This window comes from Solenopsis invicta, chromosome 4 (genome assembly GCF_016802725.1).
Source record: "Solenopsis invicta isolate M01_SB chromosome 4, UNIL_Sinv_3.0, whole genome shotgun sequence".
Taxonomy (NCBI): domain Eukaryota; kingdom Metazoa; phylum Arthropoda; class Insecta; order Hymenoptera; family Formicidae; genus Solenopsis; species Solenopsis invicta.
In genome coordinates, this window is record NC_052667.1 from 20,370,847 (window position 1) to 20,387,752 (window position 16,906).

Here is a 16,906-nt window from a genome sequence, read left to right on the forward strand (position 1 = left end):
TACACAGAAAATATTAAAATAATTGCAATATTGATTCACAAATGAGTTTTATTTTACACACACACACACACACGCACGCACGCACGCACGCACGCACGCACGCACGCACCCGCACGCATGCGCACGCATACGCACGCACGCACGCACGCACGCACGCACGCACGCACACACACACACACACACACACACACACACACACACACACACCACGACTCACTCACTCACTCTCTCAACAAAACTAAATTTTTATAATTTAAAAATGTTCTAGCAATAAATTTTAATCAATTATACAAGTAATCTTTAAGTATTTAAAAAAATTTTAAGACTTCTTATATTGATTTAAAACAAAAGGTGCATGTGATTATATATCTGAAATGATTTTTAGTTTCAAGAATATAAAGTGTCACAAGTAAAGAAAAAACTTTTCCTCCAAAATAGCTTATTTTATTGAAAATAATAAAGACTTTTTGTATTAATTAATCATATTTATCATAACAAATTTTCAAATTTGAAGAATTAGTGGCGTTTTGAACAATTTTTGCAAAAAAAAAAACTTATTCTTGGGTCCGTTCTTGATAGATTAAAAAAATAATATATTGCTTCAAAGGACGAACTATTTTTGAAACATACAAAGTTTCAAAATAACAAAAAAATTTTCGAAATTTTTCTATTTTGATAATTTTTCCTTCGAATTTTTTAAAAATACTTAAAGATCACCTTATTCTTCATTATTATTAACCACTTGCACTAAATACAATAATTAAATATCATTTAAAATAGATATAGTTTATAAAAATAATTAGCTAATTATATCTATATATCTAATACTGCTTTTTCATCAAAAGTGATACAGTAATTATCTAAAATGATACTTATTTATGAATCAATTTAATAGAGATTGTAATCTCGCGTTACTAAATTGTGTAATATATGTATATTTAGCATTTAACTCTAGAAAGAGGAAATGCATACAAAACCAAATATCTTGCATTTACAGAATGTACGTACACGCGTTTGAAAAATCGTGGACCAATATTTTACAATTTTACAACATATTGTGGACTAACCTTGTGGCTATTTTGCACTTTTGTGGCTTTGAAATCCAACTTGCGGAATCTCTTTTTAGCTCTATTAGGATTTTTTTCTTTTCATGGGATTTACATTTAAATAAGGACTGTAGTACAAACTGTATGTGTATATACTACTATACAACCATAGTTATGGGACTCTTCAGGAAAACCGCGCTTCATAAGTTATTCTCTGCTAAGTCTAACATATAGCCCCAATGGTAACCACACTTACCCTGTTATTTCCATATTTAACCGATGAAGCTTATATAGTAAAGCGACATAATTAATTGACGATACGATTACATCGAAATGCACACAGATGAGACAACTACAATAATAAAACTCTTTTCTTTAAACATACATAATTTTAAGACTATACAAGTTTTATCATTTTTTTTAGCTACCTTATTCTCAAAAGATTGCTCCTTAAAATATCTTAATCCAATTTTGTATTTATGTATTAGACAATTAATTCGAGTTTTACGTACATGAAATAACAAAGCTTGTCCGCATTTCTTTTTATTTCGATTTTGTTTCTTATCGATTAGGATTTATAGAAAATTATGTAATTGAGTGGAAGTGAGAGTAAACACAGGGATACTACATACATATATGTTATGTATATTCTATACAACGGAACTTAAATATTACACCTTGAAAAGCATAAAGATCTTATCCGATTCGTGCTACTTTCCTAGACTTAGAATCCACAAAAAATAAATTAATTTGCCATATTTACTATACGATTTCCGCCACATGTGTTCCATGAATTTGATATAAAATACATAATTATTTATCTATCTTTTTTCTAAGTTATGTTAGCAGCTCATTGAATAATTACATAAAAATATATAACACACTCTACATATCTATACATATGCAACAATCAATATAAATATTCAAGTCCAAAGTTATTGCGTTAGCACTAAAAGCACCTGTGAGTAAAGCAGAGAAGATGATTAATATAGTTATTTATTATCAGGAAAATGTGCTAATAAGCGGGGAAATCTTACGAATATTCGCCAAAAAACCAGTAATGAAAGATGTCGCAATATATTAAAGAAACCAAAAAATACTATCGTTTTCATAAATAATATAAACAATATGTAATTTTGTCAATATAATTTGTTATTTATTCAATAATATAGTCAAAATTTTAGATTGATCTTTCACTTATTTATTGAGTTTTTTTTTTTTAATTTCTTTTTCGAAGAAGTTAAAGCGATACAAGAATCGTCTGTATTACTGACAAAAATATCATCGGTTTCTTGTAGTCCATTTGTAACCGTGTTCATGTTCAGATGTGTTTGTCCGTTACAAAATTTTTGTAGGATTGCTGATGCAATCATTAGACTTTGTTACGCGTTACTAAATTTTTAATTCCACTTTTATATTTGTGATTCCGCTATTAAACTTGAATTTATGGTCGTATCGCCCCCGCTGATGCAATTTTTTTTAGAGGGCGGGTACAAATAACAAAGAAGATAAACATATCATTTCCTTAACTCTTAACCACTCTAGTGGGGTATTATAATACCCCATATACTATTTAACTTTAAATAATTCCCTATTTCACTAGAGCGATTAAGGGTTAAACAAGTTATACCTTGTATTAGCTTTACAGAAATATAATTCTTATATAAAATTAAAATATACATGTTTATGGCTCTGATCCATTTTTTGCTAAAAATAGGAAAAACAATGTTTAAATTACAGATTTTCTTATCAACTTTTACTTTAACATGGCGACCAAAACTGTCATAGACGCATTTACTTCGTGGGAACATTATTCAGGTTATTTGTGCGAAATAAAGGCAGAGCCAGATGTAGAATAAATGAATGAATAGTATTGAATCGTTAGAATCAAGTTTAGAAGAGCAATTTAAGAGAATAGAATGTTGAATTGTGTATATGTGTACGTGAGATCTTGATGTAGCAGTATGTAGGAGTCTGTTGATGTTTCGTAAATTGTATATATGTAAGTCGAGTTTATTGGAAAAACTAACGATTTTGATATTAGCTTAACAGAAGCTTTGATTTTATAACGTGAATATTTGCATATAGCGAAACAAATAAAATAAAAAATTAGAGAATTAGGAAGAACTCCTATGTCCATTGTACACTCACAGAAGAAATATTTAATTTGTTAAAGTATTAAAATGTTTTAATTTTGTCGCTGTTTTTTGAATATTTAAAAATGTTTCAGTTATAAATAATGTTTAGATTTAAAACATTAAAAGCTATTAAAGATTTCAGTTTTAATTGTTTAGATTTAAAATACAAAAAGTTTAAAATTGAATTTAACGGTTTAAATCTAAATACCGTTTAAAACATTTTCAAGTATTAAAAAACGGAGATAGAAATAAAACATTTTAATATTTCCTTAAAAATTAAATTCGTCTTTGAATGCGCAGACTAGAACCCAATTATTATGTTCCATACTGGAAACCCAATCTTAAGTGCTTTTTTCTTCAATTGGAAAATTGAAATTTTATTTTTAACAAAATACAATAAACAATAAACTCTTTAAGAATTCAAGTAAAATGAAATATAATTTATATGTATATATATTCCAAAAAGTACTTAAGATCATCAATCTCTCGTGTTCAAGAATCTCTAATGTTTGAGATATTGTCAGTAATCGGGTTAGTAATTGACTTAGAAAAAAATTATTGAAAACTAAGAACTTTCGACCGGTAATGTCGTATTCATTATTTCAATTTGTTATTACAACTTCCCGGTTTTATTAGGATTTGTATTGTATTGTATATACGCGTCGGCTGTGAATCGGTTCAGTAACCCTATCATTTTTTTCTAATCACTGGAACATTTCTTACGAAAGAGCAAGCGACTTTTGAATCACCTCTTTTCGAATTAAAGTTGGTTAGCTTTTTCGAGAAAGTAATTAAAAAATTAATAAATAAGTGAATAATCATCGTAGAAAATAATGATATTATAGAAAATAATGATTTATTGATTAAATATTAATCAATAAATAATACAATATTGACCAAAAGCATTGAGCATCTATATATTTTTTTCATTTATCTGGAATTCTTTTAACTGATTATTCTCTATTAGTTATTAGCATTACGTAAATTTAAAGAATTTTTATATAAATCAAAGAATAATCCACATTTTAACTTCTATTTAAAACCTTTAGTTAAAAATATTAAAAAAAATATACTTTTGATCAAAGCTGTAAATTACATTAACGGATTTACATAATGCACAATTTACACGTAACACAATTTATATTATTTATAAAAACGACATTACTCTTCGGTCTCCCTACTTTGATGTGTTTCCAAATTTACACGAACATTTGAAAAATGTCCCTCTGCAAGGAGACACAGTAGAGTGACGCGGTAGATAGACATTGTATGTGTACACGTAAAATTTCCCCAAATAAAATGCGATATGAGTGAAACATTGAAGATAATGCGGATGGGACTATCTACGGGAAAATGGCAGTAGGTCTGGCTTGGAGTAGCTTCGTGAGAGCGTGCCGTTCGACACGAAGGTACCCGAATCCGAACCGCTGATCTTGAGCGACACTCTGGGTATGGTGAATGATGGGGAAGTAGGAGTAGAGCGTGGTAAGCGTGACAAGCGCGGGGATCTCCTCCAAGTGTCGTAAATTACGGTTTCAGAATAGTCAAAAAGGGGAAAAGAGAGACCACTAAAACCAGAAGGAGGCAAATAGTCTTGGTAGCGCTTTTCCAATGCTTCCATTTCAGCCGCCAGATCAGCTTCTATCTTCTATAACAGGTACATCAAGACTTTATTTCAGACTTATGTAGAAGACCTAGGTTCAAGGTACTTTGCGCATTCAAGTTACTTTAACTGCAAAATTCGTGTCGTGTCGATTTTCCTTCCTCTCTGCGTTCTCGCCGAAATTACTTTTCATCTTGATTTACAGAGGCTCCGTTTCATTAATGATTAGTCATGCAAGTTAAGCTCCGCGCAAAGCGACGCAAGCTGAATGCAAAAAGCGGACGTCTCCATTACAAAAGTCGGACGATCGAGTTTACGTTTGAATCGGTCATTTGAAAAAACCAAGTCAATTTTTGTTGAAATTGAAATATTAAGGAATTCAGAATAAGACAAGAGACACACAATTTCCTTCAATGATCACATTAATTAAGAATGTATTACACCTATTTTCAAAATAATAAAAAATAGTAAACAAATTGTTATTGTTTCACATTGTATTTGAAAGTAGTACAACAAAGATAAGAATTTTCCAATTGAATTAAAAATTTTAATAACAAGTAAAAGTGTACTTTAATGGAAATATATTATTAGAAATAATAAAAAAATTATATTAGAAATAATGAAATAATTAGACAAAAATCTAAATTTTTAATACAAATATATTAAATATTCAAGATAATTTATGTTAAAAAATTCCATTATGTGTAAGCGAAATATAGAGATTAATTCTGCAAAAACAGATTTATTTATAAAATAATTAAGCTCAGAATCGCAATAAAATTATATATATATTTTCTTGAATAATTAAAACATTTATAAAATATTGAAATTGTTGTTAAATTTCAATATAATAAAAAATAATAACAAATAAAATATATACAATAAATGCACTATAAAATGTAATGTTATAAATACAATTTTCACATGTAATTTATTTAAATATTTATATAAATATTAACACATTTGTAGAAATAGGTGTAATGTATCTTAACCATTTTTTTTCCTAAATACCAGATCTATAAAACTCTCATTCACATGAGAAACACTACAAGTCAGTGATTATGTTTTCTGTACACTTATACTCTGTAAAAATATACGATAATAAATCATTGTATCACACTGGAATTCAACGTTACGAGTTTGTTATTTTACATTTAATTATGTTTTTTTTCAATAATAAAGCTAAATATCTTTCTTAGGATACAACCTGTTGCAACATATTTAGAAGAGTATGTCATAATATTTACAGAATTTCCTAATTAAAATACTCTACTTTATTTGTACAAAAATTTAAAACACAACATGAGTCAAAATTTTCGAAATTAATTTTTTTCAAAAATAAAATTAAAAAATGATATTTTTCACTCACTTAATGAATTATTTTAGTATACAAGAATTCAATTTACAAATTTGCTTTTTTCTACGAAATGTGCATTTTTCAATTATAAAATTAAATAGAGCCGCATCTTCAATAATAAAATTAAATACAAGTTGTATCTTTCTTCAAATGTTATTTTAAAACAACCATAGAGAACCCTATCATTATATTTATAAAAATTCCTAGAAGATTCTAGTTTATATGTATAAAAATGCTCATTTTGAAACATAAGTCAAAATTTTTGAAATTAATTTTCTTTTGGAAATAAGTTAAAATAATACATCCCACTCGTTTAATGTAAGAGATATAACATTTTAAATATATTTTTAATTATTTTGAACACTGCAGTTGTAAAAACAAGACGATTCTTTTCAATTCTTCAAAAGTGAGACTCTAATTTGTGTTGTTTTTCAAATAACCGATTCATTTAAAATCTCCACATTATGCCTTCCGCTCACGAAATTTCCCTGCGTCGGTTTGCGCCGACCTCCAAACTGAACTATAAATTCTCACAATGCGTAAAATATAAACAAAATTTTGAAAGTGAAGCACATCGCTAAACCAATAGAGAATTAAGAGGCAATTATACGTACTATAAGGCCGCAAAGATCAAAGATTTTTGCACCCAAAAGATACATCGTTAAGGTGAAAATAAGATAATTGTAAGATAATATCATTCAAGCTCGGTGTAATCACCTGCTTTCGCGGCTTAAGCTGTGCCTTCCACTCGCGAATCTCCCTCCCATAGGCCTCTTCCTGCTCTTTGAGCTTCAGAGTTTCATGCTCCATCAGCATCTTTCGCTTCTCGTTCTGCAATTGCTCCAATTCCTTGATCGTGGCGTCGCTCTGGGCCCTCACTTCCTCGAGCTGCCTGGAATGCTTCAATTCAAATCTCTGCTGTTCTGCCCGATACCTCTTCTTCTCGTTCTCTTGAAACTTCTTCAGCTTCTCTCGCTCAGCATCGGGGTCTGGCGCGAGCACGGATGACATCGAGATCCTCATCGATTCCCGGAACATCATTTCACGCGCTTTCATTTCGTTGCGAATTCTCTTCGGCAGGTTTCTACGCTCCACCGTCTGACGCTTGATCAGCTCCTCCTCCTTTCGCTGATTCATCCTCTTCATCTGTTCTAGCTCCTTTTCGTGCCGTATGAGCATTTGGTGTCTTTGCAGGAAAAAGATGTCCTTGAGTTGTTTCTTCAGCAGCTGCTGCCGTTCGTGTATTTGTCGCTCCTCTTGCTCCCAGATAGCCGCCTCCCTGCCACGCATCAGTTGCTGTTTCTGTTGCAGGAATTGCCGCTCCATCAGCGCGATTTTCTCACGATGACTATCCGACAGTCGTCTTAGCGACATCTCGTGGCTCTCGTTGAGCTTCTCCAAGAAGAGCTTCTCCCGTTCCTCGTGCTCTGCCTCGAGCTTCTCCTTACGTATTTTAAATGCGCTCTTCCGCTTGTCCTTTGGCATCAAGTCTATTTCTTGCTTGAGCAATCTTAATTCTTGTTTCAGGCCTTCTCGGAACTGCTTGAGCTCTCTCTCCTGCTCGCTCCGGATCTTCTTGGATGACAGCCGCAGGTCGACCTCCTGCTGTGCTTCGGCACGCTCGATTTGCTGTCTTTGTTGCCGGGCGAGTGCCTCTAAGTCGGCTTCAGCGCTTCGTTCCAAGATTTGTCTTTCTTGCTCGAATCGCTTCTCTTGCTGGTCCTTGTTAAATTGAGCTTTCTGAGACAGGTCCTGATACTGTTTTTGCTCCATTTTCTGCAGCATCTTTAACTCCCGCAGCTCTTGCTTCCTGAATATCTGATCGTCATACACCTTGCCATTCTCGTCGTCGCCGTATATCACTTTCGAGGTCGTCGTCGTCATCATGACACCGTCAATCTCGAACTTTCTCGTGCGCTTTCTCGTCTTTTTCTTCAAATTCATCATTTGTATGTCTTCCTTCGTTCTAGTCGGCCGAGATGATATTTCGCGATTGTAATCAGGTTTTCGACGTAGGACAACTTCCTCATCGACCTCGGTATGCTGAGGTTGATTCAAACGATTTTCTTTGTTCGATTCCCTACTGTCCTGACTAATCGTCGTCGAAATGGATTCGGCATCGGAACGATCAATGCTCTTGCTCGGCGTATGCGATCTTATAGAACTGGAATCGCTTTGAGACCTAGAACCCTCGAAGCTGTCCGGAGAAACTCGTTTCTCCTTACCAAAACTTTTAACATTGACTTCTTTCGGTTTGACTGTCTTTACGATTTTGTCATCGGTGTGATGCGGCATCTCATTCTTAATCAATCCGTTCAGTTTTTTCGCGTTTCTCTCGTAATCATCTATGTCCGGAGACTCGATGGTCGTACTGGCGACTATTATCTTACCACTCTCGTCTCCGCTATCGCTCCTCAAGCTTAATCTTTCATTCGAACTCAGATCGCTGTGAGACGAACCAGTACGAATGACGTTGTGCTTCTTGGAGATCGACGAGTCCTTCACCTGTTCCTTATCCTCGCCGACAGTGACTACCGAAACGTGACTGGTGTCCTGCAATTCGTCCACGATGGGGCTTACTATGACCACCTCCGACTCATCTAACTTTTTGCCGATTCTCTTAGACACATCAGTAAGTACGATAGGTTGCTCCTGCGGCGTGTATTCTAGACTGTCCAGACTAGGAAACGCGTCGTCATCGACAGAATTGTCGTTCACCTGAGTCTTGTTCATTTCGTTGGCGACAATTACAACTTCCGACGTTGGTGAGGTGCGACGTGGAAGAGGCGTCGTGGCCGACATCGCCGAGGGTGCGTCCACCAATACGGGTGGATGTGTCGTCACGACGGTTACTTGGCTTATATTACTCGCCAGACTGTTCGACAAATCCGGCGAGTCGGCAGTAATATGGACGGTCGATGTATTTAAGCGTACTTCTTGCTCAGGTTGAGCTTTTCCTGCAACATAATGTGTAATATAAGCAAAGAACAAGCAACGATTAATCTAAGATAATATAGACAGAAGAATACATACTGTAAATATATATTTGAATTAAATATTATTTATTTAAAAAGTTTATATCCACAAATAACGTTTATTACGAGCATCAAGTTTATTCAAAATATAGAGCTCAGTTACTGACATTGTCTCAAATATTAGAAATCCAATTTAAATATCTTTTTTTTAATTAGAATAAAACACGACAATAGAAAGCCTATGCCAGCCACAGCGGTTCTTGATGCACATTTACAATTTTTAATTTTTACAATTTCCTGGCGACTTAGCGAATAAGTGCTTGAAGAATGATATTTGTTAAGTTTTTGGAAATTGTTAGACCCCCTATAACTTTTTCTTGTTTACAAAACTCAAATTATCGCTTTAAATTACCACGTGGAAAGTTTTGTCGACAGAGGCTGAAAATCGCTGAGAGTATCAAAGTTGACTAACATAAACAGCTGCGATAAACAAACTAATTGACAAACAACTAAATAATAATATAATTTATATATGTTCAAAAAAGTTTAAGATCGAATTTCCAATACTTGAGATATTGTTGTAATTAGATCATTTACCATATTGTGAATCTTGGTAATTTAATACTTTAATCAAGAATATTAAGCTAAAATAAAAATCGATTTGCTTACTATTATTTTTCAATAAAATTTTATATTTTTTTAAAAAAGTAATGATGTTGAAGCTAGCAGCGGATTCGCAGCAGCAGATTCGTCAAAGCAGGGATTCTCATTCAAAATAAAATACATAAGAAACTTTGACATATAAAGGCAAACTAGCAAGTAACTGCACAAAATACACTTATACGCTTCTAAATACATCAGACTATCCAGAACAATTAACAAAAATGCGCAGGTCTACTAAATTGTTTAAATTATATAACGAGTTATTGCAGAAACAAGGGAAGGAAGCCTCGGTCGGGGCTGCAAATTTTTTTAGAACATCTTTATAGCCTTCTAAATCAATCCCGACTAGTAAGAAAAATTAAAAAAAATGCGCACGCCTACGAAAAATTATTTAAACAATATAAAGTTTATTGCAAAAACAGGAAAACGAAGTCGCGGTCGGGGCTGCAAATTTTTTTAGAACATCATTGTAGGCTTCTAAATAAATCCCGATTAGCAAGAAAAATGAAAAAAAATGCGCACGCCTACGAAAAATTATTTAAACAATATAAAGTTTATTGCAAAAACGAAGTCGCGGTCGGGGCTGCAAATTTTTTTAGAACATCATTGTAGGCTTCTAAATAAATCCAGATTAGCAAGAAAAATTAAAAAAAATGCGCACGCCTACGAAAACTTATTTAAACAATATAAAGTTTATTGCAAAAACAGGAAAACGAAGTCGCGGTCGGGGCTGCAAATTTTTTTAGAACATCATTGTAGGCTTCTAAATAAATCCCGACTAGCAAGAAAAATTAAAAAAATGCGCACGCCTACGAAAACTTATTTAAACAATATAAAGTTTATTGCAAAAACAGGAAAACGAAGTCGCGGTCGGGGCTGCAAATTTTTTTAGAACATCATTGTAGGCTTCTAAATAAATCCCGATTAGCAAGAAAAATGAAAAAAAATGCGCACGCCTACGAAAAATTATTTAAACAATATAAAGTTTATTGCAAAAACAGGAAAACGAAATCGCGGTCGGGGCTGCAAATTTTTTTAGAACATCATTGTAGGCTTCTAAATAAATCCAGATTAGCAAGAAAAATTAAAAAAAATGCGCACGCCTACGAAAACTTATTTAAACAATATAAAGTTTATTGCAAAAACAGGAAAACGAAGTCGCGGTCGGGGCTGCAAATTTTTTTAGAACATCATTGTAGGCTTCTAAATAAATCCCGATTAGCAAGAAAAATTAAAAAAAATGCGCACGCCTACGAAAACTTATTTAAACAATATAAAGTTTATTGCAAAAACAGGAAAACGAAGTCGCGGTCGGGGCTGCAAATTTTTTTAGAACATCATTGTAGGCTTCTAAATAAATCCCGACTAGCAAGAAAAATTAAAAAAAATGCGCACGCCTACGAAAAATTATTTAAACAATATAAAGTTTATTGCAAAAACAGGAAAACGAAGTCGCGGTCGGGGCTGCAAATTTTTTTAGAACATCATTGTAGGCTTCTAAATAAATCCCGACTAGCAAGAAAAATTAAAAAAAATGCGCACGCCTACGAAAAATTATTTAAACAATATAAAGTTTATTGCAAAAACAGGAAAACGAAGTCGCGGTCGGGGCTGCAAATTTTTTTAGAACATCATTGTAGGCTTCTAAATAAATCCCGACTAGCAAGAAAAATTAAAAAAAATGCGCACGGCTACTAAATTGTTTTAATTATATAACGAGTTATTGCAGAAACAAGGGGATGGTCGGCGCTGGAAATTTATTAGCAATCATATTAAAGTTGGTTGCTTGCGCCGTATAGGAATATAATATTGTCATTATAGAAAAGAAATAGTATGATTTCCCAATTTTCTACGTTGATGTAAATTATAGATCAGAAATATAATTTGACTGCTAAACATACATATTGTTCTCTCTCTTTGCGCTACCCAAGACCAACCAACGAGGGGGTGGCGAGAATATGGTCTCTTTTTTTGTTATGTTCTTACTGTTTGTGAATGTTAAAATTTTTTTGACTTTTTTATATTAAAATTTATTTGCGTTTTTGGTATTAGAATTTTTTTTATTTTTTAGTTTTTGCAATAAATTTTATATTGTTTAAATAATTTTTCATTGCCGTGCGCATTTTTTTTCATTTTTCTTACTAGTCGGGATTGATTTAGAAGCCTTCAATAATGTTCTAAAAAAATTTGCAGCCCCAACCGAGACTTCGTTTTCCTGTTTTTGCAATAAATTTTATATTGTTTAAATAATTTTTTGTAGCCGTGCGCATTTTTTTTAATTTTTCTTACTAGTGGGGATTGATTTAGAAGGCTATAAAGATGTTCTAAAAAAATTTTCAGCCCCGACCGAGACTTCGTTTTCCTGTTTTTGCAATAAACTTTATATTGTTTAAATAATTTTTCGTAGGCGTGCGCATTTTTTTTAATTTTTCTTGCTAGTCGGGATTGATTTAGAAGCCTACAATAATGTTCTAAAAAAATTTGCAGCCCCGACCGCGACTTCGTTTTCCTGTTTTTGCAATAAACTTTATATTGTTTAAATAATTTTTCGTCGGCGTGGGCATTTTTTTTAATTTTTCTTGCTAGTTGGGATTTATTTAGAAGCCTACAATGATGTTGTAAAAAAATTTGCAGCCCCGACCGCGACTTCGTTTTCCTGTTTTTGCAATAAACTTTATATTGTTTAAATAATTTTTCGTAGGCGTGCGCATTTTTTTTAATTTTTCTTGCTAGTTGGGATTTATTTAGAAGCCTACAATGATGTTCTAAAAAAATTTGCAGCCCCGACCGCGACTTCGTTTTCCTGTTTTTGCAATAAACTTTATATTGTTTAAATAATTTTTCGTAGGCGTGCGCATTTTTTTTAATTTTTCTTGCTAGTCGGGATTGATTTAGAAGCCTACAATAATGTTCTAAAAAAATTTGCAGCCCCGACCGCGACTTCGTTTTCCTGTTTTTGCAATAAACTTTATATTGTTTAAATAATTTTTCGTAGGCGTGCGCATTTTTTTTAATTTTTCTTGCTAGTCGGGATTGATTTAGAAGCCTACAATAATGTTCTAAAAAAATTTGCAGCCCCGACCGCGACTTCGTTTTCCTGTTTTTGCAATAAACTTTATATTGTTTAAATAATTTTTCGTAGGCGTGCGCATTTTTTTTAATTTTTCTTGCTAGTCGGGATTGATTTAGAAGCCTACAATAATGTTCTAAAAAAATTTGCAGCCCCGACTGCGACTTCGTTTTCCTGTTTTTGCAATAAACTTTATATTGTTTAAATAATTTTTCGTAGGCGTGCGCATTTTTTTTAATTTTTCTTGCTAGTCGGGATTGATTTAGAAGCCTACAATAATGTTCTAAAAAAATTTGCAGCCCCGACCGCGACTTCGTTTTCCTGTTTTTGCAATAAACTTTATATTGTTTAAATAATTTTTTGTAGCCGTGCGCATTTCTTTTAATTTTTCTTACCCGTGGGGATTGATTTAGAAGGCTATAAAGATGTTCTAAAAAAATTTTCAGCCCCGACCGAGACTTCGTTTTCCTGTTTTTGCAATAAACTTTATATTGTTTAAATAATTTTTCGTAGGCGTGCGCATTTTTTTTAATTTTTCTTGCTAGTCGGGATTGATTTAGAAGCCTACAATAATGTTCTAAAAAAATTTGCAGCCCCGACCGCGACTTCGTTTTCCTGTTTTTGCAATAAACTTTATATTGTTTAAATAATTTTTCGTAGGCGTGCGCATTTTTTTTAATTTTTCTTGCTAGTCGGGATTTATTTAGAAGCCTACAATGATGTTCTAAAAAAATTTGCAGCCCCGACCGAGGCTTCCTTCCCTTGTTTCTGCAATAACTCGTTATATAATTTAAACAATTTAGTAGACCTGCGCATTTTTGTTAATTGTTCTGGATAGTCTGATCTATTTAGAAGCGTATAAGTGTATGTTGTGCAGTTACTTGCTAGTTTGCCTTTATATGTCAAAGTTTCTTATGTATTTTATTTTGAATGAGAATCCCTGCTTTGACGAATCTGCTGCTGCGAATCCGCTGCTAGCTTCAACATCATAAAAAAGTATAATTTTTTTTTTAATAAATTGTTTTAAAATGTGATAAATATATTTTAAGATTATCAAGCAAATACTCTTAAAGACAACCGTTATTAAAAAAAAAATTAATTGAATAATTGCCTTTTTTAGTAATAGAATGAATTTTGTGTATACACTTTTAAATCTTACCAGTAATAACGACTATGTTGTCACCACTGTTTCTCCTTGAGTCACTTCTGCTTCTGATCGGCGTTGATGTAATCACCGACACGTTAACTCCCGAATCTTGTTTCTCTAAGCCTTTGTCATCGATCGTCGCGTTCTCTTGGATGTAGTCAGTTTTATTACCATCTATTTTAGCGCGTAATTCATCTGAGAAGCTTTCCAGAGAATCATTTCTGGACGATCCTACGCTGCGACTTTTCGCAGAACTCTCAGTCTTTGCTACGTTAAACTGTGTCTTAATATCTTCCGTAGAACTAGCCTTAACATTATTTTTTTCCGTTAGAAGCGTCGACGCAACGGATACGTGCTTCGTTGTTTCCGTAGAACCATCGCTTATTCTTTTCTTAGGATCCATGGATAATCGTTTTTCCAATACGGCATTCAGTTTCTCGCCAACGAATTTCCGCTTTTCTTCCAAACTCTTATAAACCTCCTTCTCCCGAGATTGCAACTCATTGCAATTCGTTACGTCATCAACAGACGACAGCTTGTTTTTCATTCTAAATGAAAATGTTTTATGATAAATAGTGTTCCAATTATAAAACTAAACTCTAACAATTAAAAAGTAAATAGAATAAATAGAAAATAAATAGAAAATGCTCACCTGTTCTTATCTTCAAAAGATGATTGCTTATATATTATCTTGGACAAATCTTCGATCATTTCCGGCTTCACAGGTGCCGACTTGCGTTTTTCATTTAGCCCCAATTGCTTCTTCGAAACCGAACTCGATTTATTGTTTATCAACTTTTGCTGACTTTCGAATCTTTTTATATTATCAAATAATTTACCATTACCCTCGCTTTCTACTTTTTTCGTCTTCTCAGAATTGTCCACTTCATTTTGTGTCTGATTCTCAATTTCGAAATTATTCTGCTGTTTAACATTTGTCACCTGTTGATCCGCCATTTTTTCATTTTGGGACAACTTATTGATATGTAGTTTGTCTTCTGTAGACTTTTGTTTATCTGTAAGGTTCCCGACTTTCTCAACGGTTTTGGGAATGTTTTCTCTCTCCTCATCTTTCCTCTTCTTTTCTTCACTATCCTGACGCATGGGTGGTGGAGGAGGTGCTGGTCCTTTATCGCGAGATAATCTGCGCTCATTTGTTTCACTTGGTGGCTTAGGTGCCTGCGCAAATAATAATTACATGCTGTTAGTAAACATTTATTATCCGCGCGACAAGTTATTATTGTAAGAGTACATGTTATATATTACAAAGCGATTCATTAAATGTAATATCTAATATCGAGATATCGCGTGAAGCATTTATTTTAGTTCTTTTGTTCTTCTTAGATATAAAAAAGTTGTCCTGCATGTCAGATCTATTTTCCATCGTTGTTAATAAATAAACGAGATATTAAAGGATAGACGGTTTATTCTTTGTAATTCTAACAATTATTAATTATTATCATTATTTTCATTTTATTTATATACCAGTCAATAAGCAAATAAAAACAACTTAATATAATTACATTTACAAATAAAAAATGATGTGTTAATAAAATCTGTATAAAAATTATATCTAAAAAATATCGATTAATTTGCAATTAATTAGTTTGAAGTCATTACAATAATATATTTTTTTAAATAGTTGTTTACTGATAATTGTTCAGCAATTGATGCAATAATTAATAGGACGGTTTCTGGTTTATAAATGTTAATACATTTTTGTCATATATTTGTACATCTGATACACGATATACCTAATAGTCATCATTCTAACGCATACATTAAACATAAAGTCAAAACTAAACTGATTTACTTTTCGTCTATTAAATAATTTTTTTATTTTTTTACGGAATTTAAAAAAATATTGAAGTAAAAAAATTCTATATAATGCCTACTTTTTATTTGCCAAAATTCAAAATGAAACCAAATAAGTTCTTAAACAAAAAATATCAAATTTTAATTTTTTTTCGTGCTTTAGAGTGTCGTAACCCCTTAATTCTAAATCTTTCTCTTCATTCCATAAGCTATGAATTAATAAAAATTAATTATATCGGATACCTGCTTCTTCTCAGGAGGCTGTATGTTCTCTTTGGATTCGGCCTTACGTAATCTCTTATTCTTATCCTCTTTTTCGCCATCCCGATTGATTTCGCGCTTGTGACTCTCCTCTTTCTTCACAGACGCGGGTAATGCCACGAGATTTTCTTTTTCAGGGACTGGAAAATAAAAAAAAGTATTAATATATCTTACAATCTTACATACATTAGATACATACAGATTTAGCTAAAAATATTGGGCCTGTATTATTTTTCTTATTTATCTAGAACTTTTTTTAACTGTATCATTTCTCATTAATTATCGGCATTAGACATAAGTTTTAAGTGTTTTTAAAATTGTAGATAATTTATTTTAATGTCTGTTTAAATTTCTTTAGTTAAAAAAGTTAAAAAAAAAAAAAATATATATATATATATATATATATATATATATATATATATATATATATATATAAGGTAGCCTGATACTTTTGGCTAAAGTTTCATAATACTCACTCTTAACGTCAGCATCAAGACGCGTAGGAGCGGAGTCATCTGTGATTTGATCCAGCTCCAGAGGAAGCTGAGATGTGCGTTGATCCTGAAATATTAATGTACATATGTAAATACAAATGCAAATGTAAAAAAATATGAATAAAAATCTCTTTCATTTGTAAATTGTATGATTTCTGTTACAAATCACATGATATTAAGTAACATGTAACCAGATAATAATATTAATCAATGCCAAAGTTTGCAGATTACAATAATTTTGCAATTCATCATTTTAATAAATAATATGAAATCATGAAAGACTCAGGCAGAGAAAATATCTCATGCTGTATATATTTATATAATTATACGACAATCC

The 16,906-nt window shown here is 32.3% G+C and overlaps 1 protein-coding gene across 7 annotated transcripts in view; it reads right to left on the reverse strand.

Annotated features, from left to right (window-relative positions):
- LOC105202553 (serine/threonine-protein kinase 10) overlaps positions 1-16,906 on the reverse strand; it is a 33,617-nt gene that overhangs the window by 3,637 nt on the left and 13,074 nt on the right. For 3 of the 7 annotated variants that reach the window (XM_039447744.1, XM_039447745.1, XM_039447746.1), the window contains exons 9-14: positions 16,552-16,636; positions 16,058-16,215; positions 14,652-15,178; positions 14,012-14,547; positions 6,862-9,101; positions 3,360-4,832 (exon numbers count right to left, since the gene is read on the reverse strand). In XM_039447744.1, the coding sequence (XP_039303678.1) occupies positions 4,524-4,832; positions 6,862-9,101; positions 14,012-14,547; positions 14,652-15,178; positions 16,058-16,215; positions 16,552-16,636 (3,855 nt within the window). In that variant the 3' untranslated portion in view covers positions 3,360-4,523. Of the gene's footprint in view, positions 1-3,357; positions 4,833-6,861; positions 9,102-14,011; positions 14,548-14,651; positions 15,179-16,057; positions 16,216-16,551; positions 16,637-16,906 lie in introns of those variants that run through there. The other 4 variants (XM_039447750.1, XM_039447749.1, XM_039447747.1 and 1 more) reach the window with 4 other exon arrangements.